The sequence below is a fragment of the Cyprinodon variegatus genome, unplaced genomic scaffold (genome assembly GCF_000732505.1).
Source record: "Cyprinodon variegatus isolate N-32 unplaced genomic scaffold, C_variegatus-1.0 Scaffold167, whole genome shotgun sequence".
Taxonomy (NCBI): Eukaryota; Metazoa; Chordata; class Actinopteri; order Cyprinodontiformes; family Cyprinodontidae; genus Cyprinodon; species Cyprinodon variegatus.
Genome location: NW_015150620.1, coordinates 105,425 through 127,850, shown reverse-complemented (window position 1 = coordinate 127,850; position 22,426 = coordinate 105,425). Strand labels below are relative to the sequence as shown.

At 37.9% G+C, this 22,426-nt stretch overlaps 1 protein-coding gene across 7 annotated transcripts in view; it reads left to right on the top strand.

Moving 5' to 3' along the window:
- The window catches only part of LOC107086944 (estrogen-related receptor gamma), a 70,485-nt gene extending 59,953 nt beyond the window's left edge, over positions 1 to 10,532 (top strand). For 6 of the 7 annotated variants that reach the window (XM_015378242.1, XM_015378241.1, XM_015378237.1 and 3 more), the window contains 3 exons: positions 1,383 to 1,489; positions 1,574 to 1,736; positions 6,625 to 6,869. In XM_015378242.1, coding sequence (XP_015233728.1) covers positions 1,383 to 1,489; positions 1,574 to 1,736; positions 6,625 to 6,869 — 515 coding nt within the window. Of the gene's footprint in view, positions 1 to 1,382; positions 1,490 to 1,573; positions 1,737 to 6,624 lie in introns of all 7 variants that reach the window. The other variant, XM_015378239.1, reaches the window with a different exon arrangement.
- Positions 10,533 to 22,426: the final 11,894 nt, after the last annotated feature.

The window sequence follows — 22,426 nt, the reverse complement described above, 5'->3', positions numbered from 1 at the left end:
AATACACATCCAAAAACTCTACCTCAGGCATCTCAGGAGTCATACCTGCCTGCATATCTGCCTGTTTTCTTGGCATGGTTCTCCATTCAAACATACATTAACACACACACAAATGAACAAACACAGGGAAGTGGCTCTGCAATGAGGTTTGACAGGTTGCACTGTCACTGAAGTCTCTGTGAAGGTTTGCACTCCCCAAAACACAGCCATGTAGGCAGACAGGCAGGTGTGAATGGACAGGTGTTTGAGGAAGGGACAGCTGTGAGAAGAGGTGTGAGTAGGCAGGTGTTCCATTAAAGAGAAACATAATAGATAGACCGATAAATAAGAGTTCATCACGCTAAAGTAAACCCATTATTAAAATTATGCTTAAAAGAAATTCAACGTGATTTTAACCACAACAGTGAAAGAAATGTGAAGCATTTAAATACATGAGATGCACCTAGATGGATCAAGAAAAAGACAAGCAAATGATCAGTCATAGAAAGACAAATTCAGATACTGGCTCTGGAGAAAAAGACTGATCTCCAAATGAAAGGACATGGATTGAACACTAAAGAAACTAGCAGTTTTAAGGCCGTAGCAGCAATTAGTGTGTGTTTTGAGCAGCGCCGCAGCAATGGGCAGCATTGATCCGTGGAGGCTGTGGCAGGCTGAGATAAGGCTTACCATCCCCAGGGAAAAGCCCTGAGCGGAGGGACAGGAGAGTGGAGGAGTACTAGGAAGAGGATTCTGGTCAAGTAAATGGATGAAGGGTGAAACAAAAGGATAAGAGGGAGTTTGAGCTTGACCCTTTTATCTTGTCTTTTAGTTAACTTCTTTACTCTGTAGTTTAACTTTTTATTACTAAAGTAATCTCTGCGTCTAATTAAAGCCTATAACAGTATTACTAATGAATAGTTGGTGATCAGGATTAAATGTCCTTAAAAATTGTCCTTTTTTAAAAAAGTTTTACAATATGTTTTCATAATAAAATCTATTTAATTCAAATTCAAGATGGCAAAAAGCCAAAACATTGTTCATTTGTTTTGAAATGTCTGAGCCTTTTTTAGTTTTCAACACCTCTCCAGGGGACTTTACTTATCTTCTCCCGAGTTTTCTTCTACTACTTTAGCTCTATGTCAAACAAGTCCACTGGGCTGCATTTTCAATTATTTTGCCCATATTTAATTCAATTGATAGCAAAAATGTTCACATGCATAGTTAAATCAATGAAGCTGTTTCCATAATAATAATAGATGATATGTTAAAATACCTTCATTTAAATAGGCATCTGCTCTGCATTTGGTAATTGGGCACGTATAACTCTTTCTGAATTAAAAAGAAAAAAAAAGAAAATACCCAACCTAATGTTTTTTTTTACCTGTTTCGCTTCTCTCCAGGTTTCTCCACACTGTCTTTGGCAGACCAGATGAGTCTACTGCAGAGTGCATGGATGGAGATATTGATTTTGCGTGTTGTGTACCGCTCCCTCTCCTTTGAAGACAAAGTAGGAAGGCCCAGAAAATGTTCTTATCACAAAATATGCAGATTCAAATCTAATTTATCTTGTTGTTTCGTGCTACTTTTTAAGCTGGTTTATGCTGAGGACTACATAATGGATGAAGACCAGTCAAAACTTGCAGGCCTTCTGGATCTGAACAACGCCATTCTTCAGCTGGTCAAGAAATATAAGTCTATGAAGCTGGAGAAGGAAGAATTTGTGACTCTCAAAGCCATCGCTCTGGCTAACTCAGGTTTGAATAAGCTCTCTCTTAACTGTTTTTCTCTCTCCGCACACTTGTGTCTGTCTGCTGAGAGAGAGTAAATCCCAGGAATTGAGTCTATTCCCGTGGGGCTCATTTAGGATGAAACACCAGAGCCTGATTTCAATAGCATGCATACAAACATACAACACTGCTGTGCATGTTTGATGAAGTTCGCTTACATGTAAGGGGCGGCTTGTTTTTGTACTCAGGTTTGCCACTTTAACTGTGACTGCTGCCCACATTTTTTTGTCATACTCCAACTGTCACAAGTGTGTGCCCACACATATTTAATGCATAGACTCAAGAGGCACAATGCAAACACACACAGGCCTGTTCAATCTGAATTCAACCCCCCAACAATGTGGCAATCCCTTTTTATAATTAGCATAGTCGTCTCTTCAGATGCCTGTTAAATAAAGTAAAATCATTAGGCTCCCGAATATGTCGATAAAGGCCCGTCTCTGATGTGTCCAGCTGCATCGACAGCTGACTGACGAACACGCACTCCCTCACACACACACCTTCCTCCTCTCATGACCCGTCTTTTGAACTTTGTCTTGGAAGCTGGCCAACTCTTCAGTACTCTTTAATTACAAGGGGGAATCTGTCAATACGATGTGTTTAAATGGAAGAATGTACTGCAGGGGCTTTTAATGGGGGAGGCAGGGCCTTTTTAGTTTCTGTCATCATCTGTGCTCACAAACAAATTAAACATCAACACACAAATATGGTGTCACTAATCTATCTCTCTGATACTGAATGCCTTGAAAAGTTATTTTAAATAATTTAGATATAGAGTCTAGATCCTGGTTTTCTTATGCAGAAAATATTGATGTGTTTTTCTTTTTTCTGTAGACTGTGAGGTTTTTTTTTTTCCACCTGCACCACTTTGTGTGCTTATGTTTCCATGCCCACTCTGCATTTATTTTGGTTTACAAACCTTTGTAATTAATTCATCAATTTATCTTAAAAAATCGATGGGTTTTCCCCGAAAAGGTAGTTGGTGATGAAGATAAGGATCATTGCAGGATTGTGTTTATAACTGCAGTCCAGATTATTATGTAATATATCACCAAGTCACAAATGTCATCAACAGGGACTTTACTAGACAAATAGATACAATTAATTTACATAAATATGTAAGCAGATTGCATAATATTAACAAGATTACATCAAGAAACAAATAAAAAAATAGATTTTTGTCTATATGCAAATTGGTAAAAAGTTACCCTCCTGGCACTGTAAGCCTGGCTTTAATAAGCCCTCCATCTAAACAGGCATGTTGTAACAGTAGGTAGATATTTTAACGGCCATGCTAATGAAATTAGAGCAAAAGGCAGTATTCAATAGCTTAGGAAAGCATAGCTCTAATTTGTTCATAATTGATTTATTTTTTTTCATATTGTTAATATGAAGCTCAAGGTTTTAAAAGTTTTGAATGGCATTGTATGCACAGGGTTTTTTCATTTAGGCATTGAGTCTAGGTTTCTGCATTACAAATTTTTACCAAACTGTCTTGTGTTGATTTGGAGCGTCGTCCTTTTTCAATCATGTGATTTACTCTTGCAAAACATCTGATTATCACCGTGTTGTAACATTCGAAATAGCAAATTCAAATTGAAGAAGTCCTGGAAAATCATCAGCAGCTAAAGTCAAGTAGAACCGTAGCCTGATTGTAATGACAGGCCTCTGCACTCTGCAGGGAGTTATTTAAATTGACATGACTTCCGTCCATTTACAGTAAGAACTTTGTATCTTTACCCAGACTAACTGCACGCCAGCACAACAGAATGCTAGCATTAGCATTTTGAAGGGCATTGACACTAATTAATTCACAGGATGCTAATCGTCTGCATTAATGAAGCCAAGCCTTAAGAAATGTTAGCAAACGTGCCCAACATATAAAGAGAGCTGAACCGGCCACAAGAAGCAGGAAACACCTGTGTGTTGTAGTTTAATGTGTTCATTCATTTGTGTTTTCCCTCATTTATATGTGTGTTAGTGCCATGTTAGCATGTACACTTTAACATGTGCTTGTGCTCATTAACGTCTACTGTTTTACCTGTGGGTGTACAGCAGGTCAGGGCACCGGCAGATGCCATGTCTATCAGCTTAAATCCTTCACTAATAAAAATAATGTGAAACTCATTAAATGTTTATAAAACTCCACCCTGGTGAGCAGCATTAGCTGGACATATGGAAAGACAGTGACTTTAACTTTATATCTTTTTTTTTTTGTTTTCTAAATGCTTCTATCAATATTACACTTCACCTTCTGTCTTGTCAACAGAGGCTATGAAAAGTTAATAAATACATTTACTTTATAGTTGCCCTAAAATTATCCAGCAAAAATAAATAAACATTTTCTTTATAGCTTTACATTAAAAGAAAATGAGGAGCATGAATTTACCTCACTCATTTTTTTAAATACATTTATCCTCCTTATTTCTTTATATCTACCTAGCCAGCATACAATCATTTAACTGCTAAGAATTAAAATACATAGAAACACAACAGCTGATATCAATCCAGAAATATGATAGACTGAGCTTTCTATTGATTCCTCATAAGTCAGCCCGCTGACTGCTCTCCTCCTGCATACCGATAAATGTATTACCCTCCATAGATTCAGCATTGGGTATCTGATTGTGTTTGTGTGTGTTGATGAGTAAATCTTTGTGTAAATGTTGACTCATTTTGTCTGTCTGAGCTTTATCATTTTTGTTCGTGTCTCCTGGTTTTTAATGTATGTAACCAGGTTCCTTTAGTTTATATCTCCTCTAGGAATAAGTGACAGCTTTGAGGATGTTTGAATTTGATGAATAACAATCTTTAATTAGATTAGAATGTTTTTTTTTTTATATATTATTGTATGTGCACCAATGGACATGAAAAACATTGTAATATGTGAAGGAAGGTGCATGTGGTAAAAGCGCAGTCTAGGTGGTCATTGATAGCTGCCTTGTGATTATTATTTAACATGCATGTAATCATTGATCGATGACATCGATCGTAGTTTGGGAGTTGAAGGCCAGCCCACATTAGGACCTGGCCTCTGAGGGGCAATAAGGAGTATTATTACTGAGAGAGATTCTCGTGCTTTACTGCTGCAAGCAGAAACACGGCAGAAACATTCCAAGTCAAGGAGAGACTACAGGTGTGTGTAGCTACATATGGCTACATATTGCACACACACACACACTGAAACTATGTTTGATATTATTATCTCCATTTTTTCAAGAATCTCTCCTCTTTGTCTTCCCACTCATCTTTTCACCTGTCCATTCATCACACCCACAGATGCACCTTTCAGAGACATTGAGAAAAGTGACTGGATTTATGTGGTAGTAAAACTACAACAAGTAAAAAAGAAGAAGTACAAATGTTACTTTTAAAGCTAAAAAAGGGTCACTGTTAATACTTGTTCCTATGCAACAAAAAATATGCCTTTTGAATAAATGTATCAATGTTAACTAATCTATTAGACAAATATATCTACTTCAGTTTCGCCATATGTCTGCAAACATTAAAACAGATAAACCATGTTTAGTTTTCATATGTATTAGTTTTTTTTTTTATCCAAAATCTCAGGATTTCAGATTAAATATTTCGATCTTTTCTTTCTGGTGACCACACTTAATGACACATCGGACAGAGCAGATTTGTTTTTTAAGACAATCAAATTTTCTGCCATTTTACAGTTTGAAGCTTTTAATTTGATTCCAGTGGCAACTTCCACAAATTAACCGTGCATATGAAGACTTTCCAAGCCCCCACCTATTGATGCACACTGGTGTTCAGCTGGCTGAAGAAAGGCTACTACACGATTTACACACTTGCAAATTTTTTTTTTCCTTTTCTTTAGTAAAAGTCAATGAAACCAGGAAGTTATATTACATTTACTCAAACTCCCAGTTAACCATAGCTCAGTCAAAGACTTGTATCTTGCCTCTGAACAGGTCATCAACTTTGTGGGAAATTTGACCAATTGATGGTTTATTCTGTGCTTGTTTTTTTAGAATTGTATGTCATTCGTCACATTTTAACCGATATTTTAAATATCTTTTTAAACAATTTTTATTCATCAAGCAAAAAACAAAAATCCATTCTCTTTTGATGATTGAACCATAAAAAAACATAAATCGCTCATAAATTGTTCATAAATCGCGTCAATGGAAAAGATTCCAGACATAGAGCATCAAACATCAAAAGAATACAATTTCCTCATTTCACATTTACCAAGAGACATTACTTTACCACGCAACTTTTGCTACATATTCTGTGAAATGATAATACCAAGTGTCTCAATTTAAATATGGTTTATAATTTTTATAATCAAACATGGTGGTTGGTAGCAAAATTATGGTTTCTGGCAATATTTAGAACTCTAGAAGTTGGATAATAGCTGTAATAAAAAAAAATAATAATAATTCTTGTCTCTCTAGAAAATTCTGAGGGAAAATGTTTCACTAGGAAGGAACAGGTCCAAGTATTAATCCCTGTGGAAATGAATAAAGTCAAATGGTCAAAATTCTACAACACCGTGTAAAACACTCAATGCAATGCTTCTTAGTATAAATATTTAATGGTAGCTGTTCTAAACAATGGTGAAACAAAGGGGTAATTGGCTTCTTACATGGGCCCAGGGTACTTTAGATAGTGTTTTAATAAATTAAGTAATTTCAAAACACTATCTTGGATTTAAGAACAGCATCTTTTTCTGAATTGAAATAATTTTGTACTGAACCATCTATGTATAAGAAGAAGGAAAAAAACATTCTTAATTTCCATAAGCATTGCATGCATATTCTCCTATGAAGTGACAATGTGTTTTCTTTCGAAATATGTTCTGAAGTTTTGTGTCCTCTCTGTTCAGACTCCATGCATATTGAGGATGTAGATGCAGTAACGAAGCTCCAAGATGTTCTTCATGAGGCCCTGCAGGACTATGAGGCCTCCCAGCACCAGGAGGATCCCCGCCGGGCTGGCAAATTGCTTATGACTCTCCCCTTACTCCGTCAGACCTCAACAAAGGCTGTACAGCATTTCTACAGTATCAAGCAGGATGGGAAGGTTCCAATGCACAAACTGTTCTTGGAGCTGCTGGAAGCAAAGGTCTGAGTGCTGGAACTGGACGGAGTGACAAATAGACATCAGTCTGACCAATGTGAGCTTCAAGTCAAACTTTGATCAACAACTTTGAATGACCTCTTGTTCTTTTACATGCAGATACTCTTATATTGCATACGCAGAAATACAAACACACACAAAGAAAAATTCTTAAAGATTTTGGCTGACACCCCCCCTACAGAATCAATCAAACCTATATCCCAGAATGCTAAAGCACTAGTTGATGACTGAACAGCATTCAATGGAATCTGTTTGGATGGAGACAGGGACTGAAGTACTCAAACCCTACCCCATAACCAATGAAAGACTCGTCAGAACAGGCACTTATTAAGATCTATCAAACAATTCCCAACAGAAATCAGTTTTGTGACAGAACTTTTATGTATCGAGTTGAAATGTGAATCCAAAACAATTGAGGACATATTACAGACAATAAAACACTCCATATTAGCTCTGGAAAACTCTGACTGTACCTAAATTTTCGTTCCCTACTCCTTTTTCATTTAAAATTTTGTTGTTTTTTTTTATTTCAAGAACAACTGAGTGGGAAAAAATCAACACTTACTGAGATTTTGTTGTAAGTGCAAATGTACAGATTAATTTGGATGGATGAACTGAAAGAGGAGAAGAGGAAATTTCCCCTGCCAAAGAATGGAACCACCCATTCAGAGGATGCCAGCAAGCTTTACAGTCATATTACCCCACTGTTCTGTTTTTAGGTGCATTCCAGTCCTGGTCCTGATGTATACTTGTTGCTGGGACCTTGGATGGAAACAACCATTGTAACAATCAGCTCCCTTTTTTCAGTAACACTTGAAAAGTTGCTGCTGTTTTGTGCAGATGATTGATTCTGGTCAACCAAAAATCTCAGCTGTGTTTGTGTTGTTAAGAATCTGAAAGTTATATTAAAAAGGGCAGGTGTTGTTCTGCAAAACTACATTTAATTCTAAACACTTAAATTTTATGATCAACTTTGCAAATCAAAGCTGTCTTCCTAAAATATATTTTGAACAGTTGACTTTTTCTTTGGTTATATAGTGTGTCATTCACTCCTCTTATGTTTGGACATTTGTTTGAGATATTTTTACCTGATTAACAGCCAGGAATTGAGCTCTCCACATACAAAGCTTGCACCAGTTTCACTCTCTCAGTTAAAAATGGTCTGGCCCAAGATTACCTTCCACACTCCAAAGTCTCACCTCAGCAGAACTCTCCTCACCCTAAAGTGTTCACAACTCCTATCTACTTTCTTGCAGCAGTGCAGACAGATTTTTGTGACTCACTCAGGAATTGTAGCATAAGATTCAGTCTATGAACAAAATACAAAAATCAGAAGGAAACGTTTGCCTAATTAACTAACCTTAAGACAACTGTTGTTGCTTTGAAATTCTTTTCATTAATTTCACTTAAGAATCATAATAACGATACAAATTTAGGTGTTGTAAATATTATCTTCATGTATATGACATATAAACCAGCTTTGGTTTATTTTAAAATTGTCTTCTTATAACTGAATAAGTCAATGTCTTTTCATTCCATGAGCCTAACCACTTTCAACATATTCACATATATATAACAAATATCACAAGTAATACTCTATAAACAAATCATTTTCTCTTAAAACACTAAGCAATAGTGGTTTTTAATGTAAGGATTTGGGTAGTTGGAAAGAGCCCACAGTATTAACTTATTGTGCCAGTCTGAACTTTGGGAAAGAATATGTTAAAAAAAATTGCTGCTTCTCTTTATCTCTGTATAACTTATTAGCTGTTTGGAGAAACTCAACCCTAAATTTGATGCAGACTGTTATTTGTAAGCTAGATCAACCAGGATATCCTGGGCAAGATGCTGGATTTGGTTTTGGATTCTACCAATTTAATGTTGGTGCATGCACTATTCTTTGAATCTTTTTGGATAGATATCATGAGATTTAGGCAACAAAGTTTCTTTGAAACTAACAAATAAAACATCAGTCTAAATTTTCAACATTAGTAGAAATTATTTGGAATCAGCCAAGAAAGTGCATTAAATTAAAGTTTGCTTGTTGAAGTATTGGTGCTAGCAAAAAAGAAACATCAGTTGGATTGTGTCATATTCATGTCCACATACTATTCACTCGCTGTCATAGACTAACAGCATGGGGGTGGGGTGGGGAGGATTAATCCCTTAAATAGTTGTTTTGCATAAAACTTCAACTTTATCCTTTAAGTTGCTGCTAAATCCTGTTTTGGTAACAATTAAAATCTAAATTGAGGCATAGTTACGTGATGGTTATTGATATTTATATACATTTACCTGTGGAATTTGAACATTAAGTGAAACTGCTTAACAAGGTCACAAATACGACGACATAAAAACCTTGAGACCCTTTTTTACGTTGGAAAGTAGATTTACTTGGATTGAATTAAAATCTGTGCTTGCTAGCTTCATTCTTGTAAAGAAAAGTGTATTACTATACTAAAATTCAGTATAAATGCAAATAAACTGAAAGGTATAGATGGTTAAAAATAATAGGCCTATAGACAAAAGGGAATCGGGAGAGTTTATCAAATGCGTTTTTACTAATATTCATTGACGTGCCTCCTGTCTGGCTAACCTAATTAGCTTGTGGCTCATCCTTTAAATCTGCCTCATAACTTGTGTATAACCTGGACTGTTAAGGCCTTTTAGAATAGTAATTTAAGATGTTATTTTATCTAACTAAGCTATACTGTAGCTTTTGATGGTTTAAAATGAGGAATACATTTTTACGACAGCATTTTGTTTACTATATATAATATTTTCTTTTTATCTAAATTCACTGTTTCTCTTGAAGAAAGTATTTGAGTAGCAAGGGCAAAAACTGTTTGGTTTTATTATAAACTCATAAAAGAAGGTATCCTATTTCAGATCGGGAACAAGATGCATATCGCGTGGTTAACTAATCACAGCTTTAATGGGAAGACAGTTGCCATTTCCTTAGGATTATTTTGTTTTGCTTTTACTGTATGTAATTTCTAAAGCCAAATAAGAATGCCAAAATATTTATTGTAGATGACACTGTAATCTTCTGTAAAATGGCAACATTTCACAGCTGAGAAGTGCAGCAGTTTGTGTAGCTCACCTCTAACAACATGTCCTGTATCCATGATCAGTATTTTTAGTAAGGGGGATTTCCTTAACCTTCTTAAACTTGCTGTATATTGTAAATTATGCAGATAATAATTCTAGCATTACACATTTTATTGTTAAAAAATGAAGAAAAACTGTGGGAAAAAAATGTAGTTCAGCTTCTGTGTTTCATGTTTGCTGTTTTTCCTGTCAAGAAAAAGAGCTCTGTCTTTTATTTATTTAGTTTTAATTTGTAAGTTGTCTCTAATTTTTCTTTCCTCATGTGTTGAGAGTCTTCTTAAGACGTTGCTGTGTAATTTATCTTGTGGTGATTTGTGCTGTGTGCTTCTTCTTTAGACAACAGCGCAGAGTAGAGGCCATGTTGTTTGTCTTTTTGTCCTATCAATCCTTTGGGGTCTGGGCACTGGAGTTTCTCATAATGAAACAAACATGACATAAGGCTTTTTAACTAGGTTACCAGGATCAAATTACAGCATTCATCTCTACCAAACTACGAATAATTTAATATCATGTATCTAAATGAAGAAACGCATTAACAAATATTTAAAAAAAAAAAGAATAATTTGTTTAACATTCCTGTAGAATATACTGTATATGTTTAGGAAAATTAAGCTGAAATTAAAGGACATTGGAGTAATTAATAGGTAAAACTTTTTTTTTTTTTTACAAACACTGTACATAACTGCCCTATGTAAAGCTCAGCTCAGTCATTATTTTTGCCCTTTCAGATGAAAAAAGTAGCAAAAACCAACAAAAAAAACTGGAGAATTTTGTTTTTCCTAATGAAGAAATCTTACTACTTCCCCAGACATCCATGGCATTGTGGAGACATGGTATAGCCCAGAAAAATTTAAACCGCAAAGGCACATGTTTAAAATCACACCATTACCACTGTTATATCATGTGTTGTTTTAAGACAGTGAAATTTGCTAAACATAGACAAAAGACTTGTAATTAAAGTTCTATGGTACAAAAGTTGATTTCCCTGATTTGTTTGTAAGTTTTAATATTCTTGACCACTGTCCCCTTGTCAGGAAAATTGTGTTAAATGCAGTCCACTGTACATTATTCCACACAGAGTATGGAGATATCTCTTCTGACTATTGTTTTTTTTAATTATTTGTCAATTGTCTTAAGCAGCCCTTTGAACTCCTGACCTGTTCAACATGCTGAAGGGTGTTGAATAGGTGATAAAGGCTGAACAGAATCTATGTGCTTGTACCTGGAAATGGTTTACACTGGTGACCCTTATTATGGCAAATTAAGATAACTTGATCAAACCGAAAGCCACAATTTGTGGAGTTTAATATTTTACCTTATGCACTTTTTTCTTGTTAGTATTATTCTCAAGACAATGTATGACAACTTTTCTAAAGTAACACATTTTTTTGTGTTGCATTGTAAAGCCAAACAGTGATATGTGTTTTATTATTAGGTTTCTGAATTTAGATGTAATCTACATGAATTACCAACACCAAAACTGGTATTTCCACAAAGAGCAGTGGAAGATGAACTATCTAGGTTTTTTGTTGGGCTGGTTATACCAAGATTTTGACTAGTTTGCACTGTGGGAAACATCTTGTTCCTCTAATTGGATGCTTAGACAAATTAACCACCAATACTTTAATATTTTAGAAGGGTTACCCTTAAGCAAGGGGGAAACTAATTGACCCATATTGGCAAATCACGATTCATTATCCGACATCTTAAAATCTACAAAGACCAAAATTTTGTAATCTATAGCTCTGTTATTTAGATATATTTAATCCCAAGAAATGTAACTGCCACTTGTGCTACAACATATTTCCAGTCTGAATTAGCAAAAGTGAGAACATTTAAGGGAGAGAGAAACTTTGGGGAAAATAGTTGATTTTCAAGCATAGCAAGGCACTTGAATGGAGGAGAAAAATTCCGGATAAAGACCTTCTACTATTACTGAGAACATGTTTGTAGATTTTAGATGTGTTTCACATCAATAAATAGAAGGGGGAAAAAGAAGACCAATAACCTGTATATTTTTTGTGACGTGTATCATACGATTGTGCTCCAACAATAATGTCCATTTGTGTAAATGTATTTATTTCACATTGTATATATTGTTCATTGCAAAAAGAGAGACCTATGATTCTGTAACTTAAACTATTATGGGTTTAAACATTACATGTGTTACTCCAAACTATGCCTTTCAGGATTATTATTGTAGAGCAATATCAATTAAAACCAGGCTTCCAGTTTTGAAAATCAGCCTCATGTGTCAGATTTTTTTTCTCTGAAACCATTTATCCTCTGGAGCAAAGCAGAAAAATATGTGTTTTGTAAAGAAAAAGTATGTTTTGGGGCAAACTCTTGATAGAGATCTTTCACGCACTTCACTTGTACTTTGCTCCTATTGGTGACAAACCCGCTATGCATTCTATGCATTCTACATAACCAGGTTTAAAGTCTGCATACTCTTAAAAAAAAGAAACTGTCAGAACCAATTTCTCATGGAAGTTTGGATCACTAACTCCAATAATACCTTAGCCATCTCATGTCAGAGTGCACCTAGTGCCTTTGGGTGGGAGAGAGAACTGTAGCTGTTGTCACAGGCTTTAAGCCAAGCGTTGGCACAGGGTACCAGGCCTTCAAGTTGGTGTGCTGGTTAGTACCCATCTCAGGGACACTATCATTCTACAGGGGGACTTCAGTGCCCATGTCAGAAAAGACAGTGATAGCTGAAGGAGAGTGATCGTGAAGACCCAAGGCTCAAGGTGGTAGTTTATTATTGTAGTTTGATGCAAGTCAAGGATTAGCCACAATGAACATCATGTTTAAGTATAAGGGTTGCACTTGACACCAGAACACCCTAGGCAAGACATCTGTAATCGATTTTGTAACCACATCTACTGACATTTAGCTGCATGTCATGGACACTTGGACACTCGAGTAAACAATAGGGTCAGTTCATCACGTGGTGGCGAATTAGATAAGCTTGAAGAGGACAGATTTGGAAGGCCAGAGAAAGTAGTGAGGGTCTGCTGGGAATGTCTGGTGGAGCCCTCGGTCATGTACATATGCATGTATTCAGCTCGCAGCTCTAGGAGCACTCTTCTCGGAATCCAGGGGTGGTTGGGGTCATGGAGTCTGAGTGGACCATGTTGTATGCCTCTATTGTCAATATGACCCCCCTAATAGTTGCTGTGAAGCTAAAGGAGTCCTACCAAACCTGGTAGGCTTCTGGGGGTCCATGAGGGAGCAAACGGCAACTATGATGCCGACTGACCCACTGCCCTGGTGGTTGCACAGGCAAAAACTCTGGCCTGGGATGAGTTCAAAGATATCCTGAAGAAAGTTGGCTTCAAAGTGACTGTCCAGCACCTCTGGAGGTGGAAGGAGTGCTTCACAAACAGTGAATATAGTATGAATTAACAGGTGCTGATTATGACTGAAGACATTGTTAGGCTGTTAAAGGACTACTTTAAGGATCTCCTCAAACTGGTTGTCATGGCTTCCTAGTAGAGGCAGGGACTGAATGCTCAGAGACAGACTTGTTCACCATCCAGAGCCAAAGTCACAGAAGTTATTTAAAAACTTCATAGTGGCAAGGCTTCGAGAGTGGATTAGATCTGCTCTGAGTACATATGGTGTCTGAATGTTGTCAGGCTGTTGTGGTTTAAACATTGTATGCCAGTGCCCCTGGACTGGCAGACCGGAGTGGTTTTACCCCTTCATATAAAGGAGGGTTTGTGTTCCAACTCCAGCCAGAGTGTAGAGTCTCTGGTTAATTGTTAAACATTGGCTTCAGAAGGAGCATTGTAGTTTGCATCCCGTCCATGGAATATTAGACCAGTTCTACACTGTGAAGGGTGCTTGAGGGTTAATGGGAGTTTTCCTAGTGGGTCCACATGTGCTTTGAGGACTTGAAAAAGTAGTTCAACAGTGTCCCTCATGGTGCCTTTTGAAGGGCACTCCAGGGAATATGGAATCAGTGGCACTTCACGAGGGGCCATCTGGCATCTGTACAAATTGAACAGGTTGTAGTCTGGTTTGGGGAACAGCAGATTTCTTAAATTTTTGGGGAGGACCTGATTCTGCTGGCCATTTCCTGCCGAGACTTGAAAACCGCTGTGCCAGTTTGTAGCCAAGTATAAAGCAGCTGAGGGAAAGATCAGCTCTTCTGAGTCCATGGGGGAGGTCAACAGATGGCTCGGTGCAGCTCCAGTGGTGATGTGGACGTTGCACTGGTTTGTTGTGGTGAAGACAGAGCTGAGAGAAAGATAAGGCTCTCAAATTTTCAGTCTGTATACATTCTTATTCACATCTATGGCCATGGAATCTGGACCAAAGAAAGATCCCAAGTAAAAGCAGCTGAAATAAACTTTCCCTGCAGGGTGGCTATAACTCCCTTAGAGATAGGGTGAGGAGCTTGGCTACCCACTGGGATAAGGTTGAGGGGATGGCCAAAGGCACACTGGTGGGACTATGTCTCTCTACTGGTCCTGGAATGCCTCAGACTTTCCTAGAGGAGCGAGAGGAAGTGGGTAAAGGAAAGTCTGGACATCTCTGCTGAGACTGGCCCCTGGACCCAGTCCAAGGTAAGTGGAAGATAATGAATATGAAAACTTACCTACATACGTTTAAAAACATTATGATTCTTATTTGGGTTCATAACTGTCATGGTTTACGGTAAGCATCTAAACCAAATGCATGAACACTCAGAACTCAGTTGAAGGTTTTAAGGTTTATTTAACATGAAAAATGTTATTGCAAGGGTAGATCTCTGATCCTGGGAGAGAAAAGAACCCGACGGACAGGATCCCAAAACACCGAAGGTGGAGAGATGAGTTCATGAAACTGGATTAAGTGACAAGTTTGCAAATGAGTGATTACTGAGTAGTGGATGGAGGTCTGCCAGGGAAGAATAAGTGGCAGGGGCAGGGTGAAGGGGTGGCCACTCCTAGCAGATGAGATGTTCTTGTTTGGACATAATTCAACTCCTTCAGAAAAAAATCTGTTTATCTCTAAAACATATCTCTGCTACTAGACAGAGCAGCAGTGATGATTTTACATGAAAGGTCTGAACTAAATTAACATTTCATATATTTGTGTTTTGATCCAAAATTATGCTAGAGATAAAGAACAATGAATATTTAGAGAAGCCAGCATAGATGTGTCATTATGTGCATGTATCCATTTAGCAGTTTCATAAGATTCTACTCTCTCTTCAGCGATTTATTTGAAAAAGATAGATTTTGTGTTTATTTCTCTATTGGTACAGTGTGATAAATATAGATTGACCCTGAACCGGTTTTGGCTCCCATTAGTTTGCAGTCCCATCTCAGTCCACATTGGTTTCTGCCTGGCCACCCAGTGGCTCTGCCACTAGTCCGTGGGATCTGAGGTTGATGCAAAGTTGACATTCCAGGTGTAGACCTGAGCCTCTGGAATTGTGCTAAGACCTGCGAATTGTATCCGCAGAGTGTGCTGGAGAGTAGACAAAATTAAGGAAGTTGTGGTGGAGAAAGTTGGAGATGCAAATACCAGAGTTTTGCAAGACGTGGAGACAGCCAAGAAGCAAAGTGGCAAGGGATACAGAATATGATATGAAGACAACCTGAAAGGAGTGAAAAAATAAGGTGAGTCAAGGGTTTCTTTAAAGGAGATTATAAAAGAATAGGGGTCGCACTGGGCTTGGAGTTACCATTATAGGAACTGAAGGACTGGCAGCATGCTCCTTTTTAACTCCATTGATGATGCAGGATTGATTGCGGGTGTGCATCAGCAGACCTGGAACCTTTCAAACCACCATGATCCATTAGGCCCCCTGATGGAGAACTAACAAACCAGGTAAACTGACATTGCCAACAATAACATAATATTTTTCTTAATCTTATTCTCTTATTTGAGACTATATTGTTAAATGGCTTCCTTGCCCTCATACCCTGTCCTTTCTTTCTCAATACCCAGCAACGGTAAATGGAATGCGGAGGGCAGATATTTAATGTAGCATATAATCATCAAGGGTTTTAAGAAGCTTTTTCCCTAACGGGGGGAGCCCTGACCTGCAGGCAAATATTTTTCAACCAGATGACATAAGAAGGTATAAGTGAAACGAATCATTTTTATAGCCTTCTTGCACAATTCCCTCTTACTCTTTAAGTTAAGTTGCTGCTTGCACACTCAGCCCCTCTACACAGATGTTTTATTTTACTTGGTTGCCTTTTGGAGTACATTTTTTTTTTATTTTTGATTGATTATTATGATATAATAAAAGCTACTTGGGCATTTTAGCTGCTAGAGGGCTCTTATTGTTAACCTTGTGGAACAAGTGTTAGATTGAGTTCCACATGCCACATCACTATTGCCCACTTGAATGCTTATTTCTTTTTCACCCCACCCTCTGGCTTCATCTGGATTTTTCTTTGCATCTCTGCTTCTTTGACCATCATTCCTGTATTTTTCTTGCTCCTCTCATGTCTCCATTTTTACATTAATCTCTACCTATCATATTTATTTTTACTCCTTTATTAAGAGTCTAACAACATCTTTAAATTAGGCACAAAGGTATTCTGCTCAGATGGTTGTGTCACTTCACATAACACACTTGAAAACAGACTGCAGCAAATCCTATATAGAAAGAGCGCTCTAGCATTACCTAAAAAACAGGGTTATTCAAAAAATCAGTCCAGATTAGATTTTTTACCTCTTAATCTAGTGTGAGTGATTGGTATATTTTCCTTTTTTCATGTAAATGTGCATGTGGCTTGCTAATTGCCACTGTGTGGTAGAGTCCTGCACGGGTCGAGTTTTACCAACCCGCACCCGCCCGAACCTGTTAGGATGACTACCGAACCCGACCCGTCACCCGCGGATATCTTCAATTCAAATCCGAACCCGACCTGACCCGTTGATATTTAACCTGCAACCCGACCCGTTAACACATCAAGTAATAGGCTATAGTACGCTGCGCTGCTGAGCGCCATTAACACTGCAGCAGACGTGTATGCACTGACTGTGGCCTTTTTGGAGGGAAGCCCACACTGCCGGCAGGGCTTTAAGCTACAACAAGTGTGACCCCAGTGCCTGATTAATATAACATTTCTGATGTCCATAAACAACACACACGCATAAAAAAAAAATCACCAACTCCCCGCCCGCACTAAAAAAATATCTGCCCGACCCGTTCATTTTTATGTATGTATTTTTCACCCGCAAAAGAGCATTTTAGCGGGTGAAATACAGGAGTTGGATCTGGAAGTCAGTGAGCTGGTGACCCGGAACTGGAGGTGAGAAGGGAAGTTCAGTGGTCAATTCAGGGACCGTGGGAATCTTGGAAGCACTTAAATTATGCAAGAATGGGACTCACGTTTGTGGGGGGCTTGTTAGTCCTCCAGTCTGTGTGGTAAATCCAGAGAATAGTGCACACATTGGAGGGCGGACAGGTAGACAAGCGTTGGACCCGGAGGAGTAATGAGTAATGCGGACTGTCACTCGGATTTCCGATGGATACTTGAACGGATCATGTGGAGGTTTTCCCCTGCTCAGTGTAACTCGTTTTTTTTCCTTCCAGGGGGGAGAAGGTCCAGGAATCCAGTAACACAGGAAAGCTTCCTCCCTGGGAGCAAAGACAAAAAGTCATCAGACTCAGAGAAACAAAGCTAGGTTAGACTCAGCTAAACTCAGTTTGGCTAGAGGACCCAAACCTGACAAACACTCTGGTGTCGAGGTAGTGACAGCCCACTGCTCAAATACTCCTCCGATAATGATCCAATGAGCCGCAGGTGTGCAGGGAGGGACAGAGAAGACAGGGCACCTTCTGGTGGTGGAAAAAGGAAAGACACAAAACAGACCACACAAACTGGATTCCTAACATGTGCCTATTTTGAGGGAAAAAGTATTTTGTAAAATATTCTACATGTGGGGACTTACAGGTACATATGGGGATATTCAATTTGTCCCCATATGGTAACGCTCTGTTCTTTGAGTTGGGCTTAGGTTTCAAACTAAGGTGTGAATTGAGTTTAGGGCAGGGTTAGGTATATGTTGGTAATAGTTAGGGTTAGGGTAAGGGTCAGGGTTAGGCCATATAAAAGTAATGCAAGTCAATGAAATGTCCCCACATGTCATGAAAAAAGCTGCATGTGTGTGTGTAGAGGTCCTTGAGCGTGTGATCCCGCTTTTGTTACCTGGAGGGGCCAATTTCCCAGAAATATGATACAATTTTGGGACTTACAATTTGCGGAGACCAACAACCAGCAAGGAAATGGTCTCTTCTTGGTGTGACACAACATGTATGTGTGTGTGTTTGTGTTTTCATGTGTTCCCTTTCTCCACACATTCCCCTACATCACTGGTGGACTTCCCTTGGGTTTCACAAGCCTTTCATAGCATCTAGCTCCACTGGTACATACTAGGTTCACTGTGGAAAAGAATAACATCACAAAGCACAAATATACTGATGCGCAAATAAGACATAAACTAGGCAAAAACATAAATTTAGCATATGAAGCAGAATTAACATAATGGCACTCAAAAAAAATTCTTGAAGGCAGTCTTCTTGAATGTGCTAACGTTCTATTGATGTACATATCAGCTTTAGTCTGGTGTTTGAGAAAGTGTCCATTGCATATTGAACCCACCATCTATCCAATAGCCACTATTGGGGGATTTAAAGTGCTACTAATTCACTCGCCAGTGACACGTCAGACTATTTATTAAAGTACACTAACCTAATAAATGGACCATAGAATGGGGAGTTAAAACATTTACCGTCCTAAGAGAGAGATAGAGAATAATATATACAGAAAGAAAGAAGAGAAGGAAGAAGAGAAAAGACAGAGAGAAATGGGAGAATGAGAATAAATGACCCATCGTATAGAGTTAAGACATTAAAAAGTTCAAATAGACAGCTGACCCTCATATATAGCTTGCACATGCAGCACAAATGCATGCAGGCAGCAAAAACCACTTTACACCTTGTGTAATAGAGGGATGGGGGAGAAAATGAAAAATTGCATGATACAAGAACACAGGATTTTAGTGAAATAAGAAACGTCAAGCAAGGGTTGAGAGATCACTGATTGCGGATGAATCACAAAAATAGGGAACAACAAATTTTAATAAGTACAGTTACTTGAAGGACTAAAAACAAATAGCAGAGAAAAAGAGATGGAATAACAATAAAGGACAGAGGAACTTAGAAGTAGATGGAATGTTTCTAAATGAAGCCTATGATAATATAAGATAATAGTGGATCTGTGTTTTAATGGCAGCTTAGATTGAGACAGATTCAGTTTACGATCTCTTTCTGTTAAAAAACAGATGATAATTTTTCACTTTTGGTGTCACGGTGACAGTGTTTTTCCAGAGTTTGAGGACTTCAAGTTTAGCCACTTTATAGTGCTTACACTGAGAGATTGAACAAACTATCCCTGAAACTGCACATATTTTAAACCATGAGTTAGAATGGCAGTTTAATCTGAACTTAAAGCCCCACCCCCACCTGTTTTTATCACCATCCAAGTCGACATACACTCCCCTGAATCGGAGTTTGTATGACGTCACCCGTGAGCACCGGCTACCATTCATTCATCCTGTCCGCTAAACTGCTGCTAGTTTTACTCACATGCCTGGAAGATGTTTAGCGCTACTACCACAGATGATCTCGCTCTTGAAATGGAATTGAACGATTCAGATTAGCTAGCGGAATGAATAGAAGGGGTAGAGCGTAGCCATCTGTGGCCCATGCTGCCTGTCACAACTCCAGTCTGGCGCGCGGATAATGTCATACACACTCCGCTTTGTGTTTAAAAACTATAAATAACAAAAATATAACTGTGGATGTCTGCGGGACAGTGATTCGCCTCCATGTTATGAATGCTGGCGTACCATAAAGAATAAATTATGAAGAGTTTAGTTTGTGCCTTCAACTTGTTGCCCATAGGAAGACGTTACTTGGATATAAACGAACCGAATATCTTTAGAACGGCTCCAAATGACACAGAACTCATATGGGTGAGTAAAATATGATGTAATAACGTAAAATCAAGGGCCAAATGTAAAAAAAACGGCATTTCCCTTTAAGGAAGCCATCTTTGTTAACCTAAAAAAAAAACAAATATGCTCTCAAGAGAGGTCATCTTAGACATAACCTTTTACCAACTTTCAAAGCACTTTTTGGAACAATACCGAGAACATTCACCTCTCAACTGCCCTCACCTCACTCTTACTTCAATAAGGCATGTGATTGAAACCACTTTGATGAGGGAGTTACCGGCCAATGAGATCCCGCTAATGATCAGTAACCCTCCAGGTGAACTCCATGGCCAATGCAGTGGGAGGAATCAGAGGCACCTTTTGTTCCCCCTAATTCTTTGTAACTGTTACGGCTGTCACCGTCATATTTGTGTTTTCCCTTTACTTTCTCTCTCTCTCACCTCTACTAGTAGGCTGCATGGCCCTGTGGAAAGACCCATCTACTTCCTGGTTTCTGGTGATCTGACTTCAATTCCATCCATTGGTTCCCTCAGTTCCACCTTCAACCAATGGCTCGTCACCACCTGGAGGTAGGGCCAGAGTCTGGACTGATTGCATCACTGAGTTTTTTCTTTGTTAGTTACATTAGGTGTAGTCGGTGCTGTGCTCTCTGTGTTTTTTAGTAAGAATCCCCTTTTGGTTTAAATCTGTAGTTAGGTACAATCCTCATTTTGAGGATCTCTTTTATTTAACTTTGTTTGTTATTTTAACAGCACCCTCAACCACCCTCCTTTTGTTTGTTTATTGCTTGCACCTCTTGTTATCAAATAAATAATAATTTTATAAGAACTTACCGGTTTCTGCCTATATGTTTATGCCCCCACTTCCCTAGACATACAGGGGGCCGTAACAGTAACACCTGCAATATATTAATCATAGTGCTTCTCACCACAAGTTAGAACTGAAGAAGCCTCTTGGATGAGAGGTGAACCGTCTTCTAGAAAACACTTTACGTCCAGTTGCCTGAACCGAATCTTTCAAGCTTGACCATGACCTAGATTCTTCACAGATATGTACTATAATTTCTACTTTTAATACTTAGTATGATTATTAGCACTGCCTGCTATAACTCTAAGCAAAGAGGAGTAGCTATTTCAATTCACAAAATAAACATTTCAAAGTATTACACACATGTGCAGGTGAAAATATCAATTCATAACCAAAATATTTTTATTGTTATTGTTTATGGCTCAAACCTGGAGGATTCCCGCATTCTTCAATAGTTTGTCTTGGATATCTTGGATCATTTGCATACTTCACTTATTAATTTGGGCAATTTTAATTTTGGCCAAAATGCAGAAATAGATATAACAAAATAAAATAATTTGTAGTTGGCAGTGAATCCAGTTAAACAGTACATGAGCGATTAGGGAGTTTGTGATGCACCCTAACAAGCGGGAATATACATTATTTCTCACATCATTCTTAATCTCACTTAGATTATTTCCTAGACAGCAGTTGGTTAACTAACATCTCAGACTCTGGGATTCACATAACAGCCGTCATTGATCAAACTCTTATCTCTTTAAATGTAAACAATTATGAAAGAAAATATTTAAAATAAAATACAAACTTGGGGCACAATGCATCTTTGCTTGAAGATGAAGATTTTATCAAAAGTTTTAAAGAGGCATATTTGGAGTATGAGCTCCCTAGAACATCAGCATTTTTCATCTCGGAGGCTGGAAAAACAGGGATGACACTTAAAATAATCTAATTATCATCAGATAAGAAGAAATAAAAAGCCAAAAGATTCAGAAACTAGAGGAAATGGAATCCAGAGGCATTAAAATGTTAAAAGGCTTCCTGAAAAAGGAAGTAATAGGTAGAATTGATAGAATAAAACAACAGTCAAATGAAAGGATCTGAATTCTTAATACAAAAACTCTGTATAATAAACTTTCAAAGTAACAATAAATCAGAAAGTTTTTAGCTAAACCCCTTCAAATACATAAGAGATGATTTAGGTCAGATATACAGTCAAAGGAAAAGTTATTTTTATTTCTAATTATTTGAGTGTTTGCAACAGCTATTTCAGTTTGATATAATCTAATAACTTAAGGACACAGTAATATTTCAGTATTGAATTGAGGTTTATTGGACTAACAGAAAATGTGCAATGTGCATTAAAAACAAAACTTGACAGGTGCAAAAATGTGTTTTTTGCATGTCATTTTTTACATTACATATTTGTCCCATCAGACACTGACTGTAAATGGTATGAGTAAAGGGCAAACAGAGCGACCTCCAGCAAAAAAATATTACACTTTGTTTTCAGGAGGTGGAGCTAAAATTACATCAGCGAATGAGCATCTGTTTGAGTTTATTGTTGAGATGACATACAGCAACTATAGTAAAAACTATATCCTGCAATTTTAAATTTTAACACCACGATGCTTCATGGCAAGAAGACAGACTTTGAT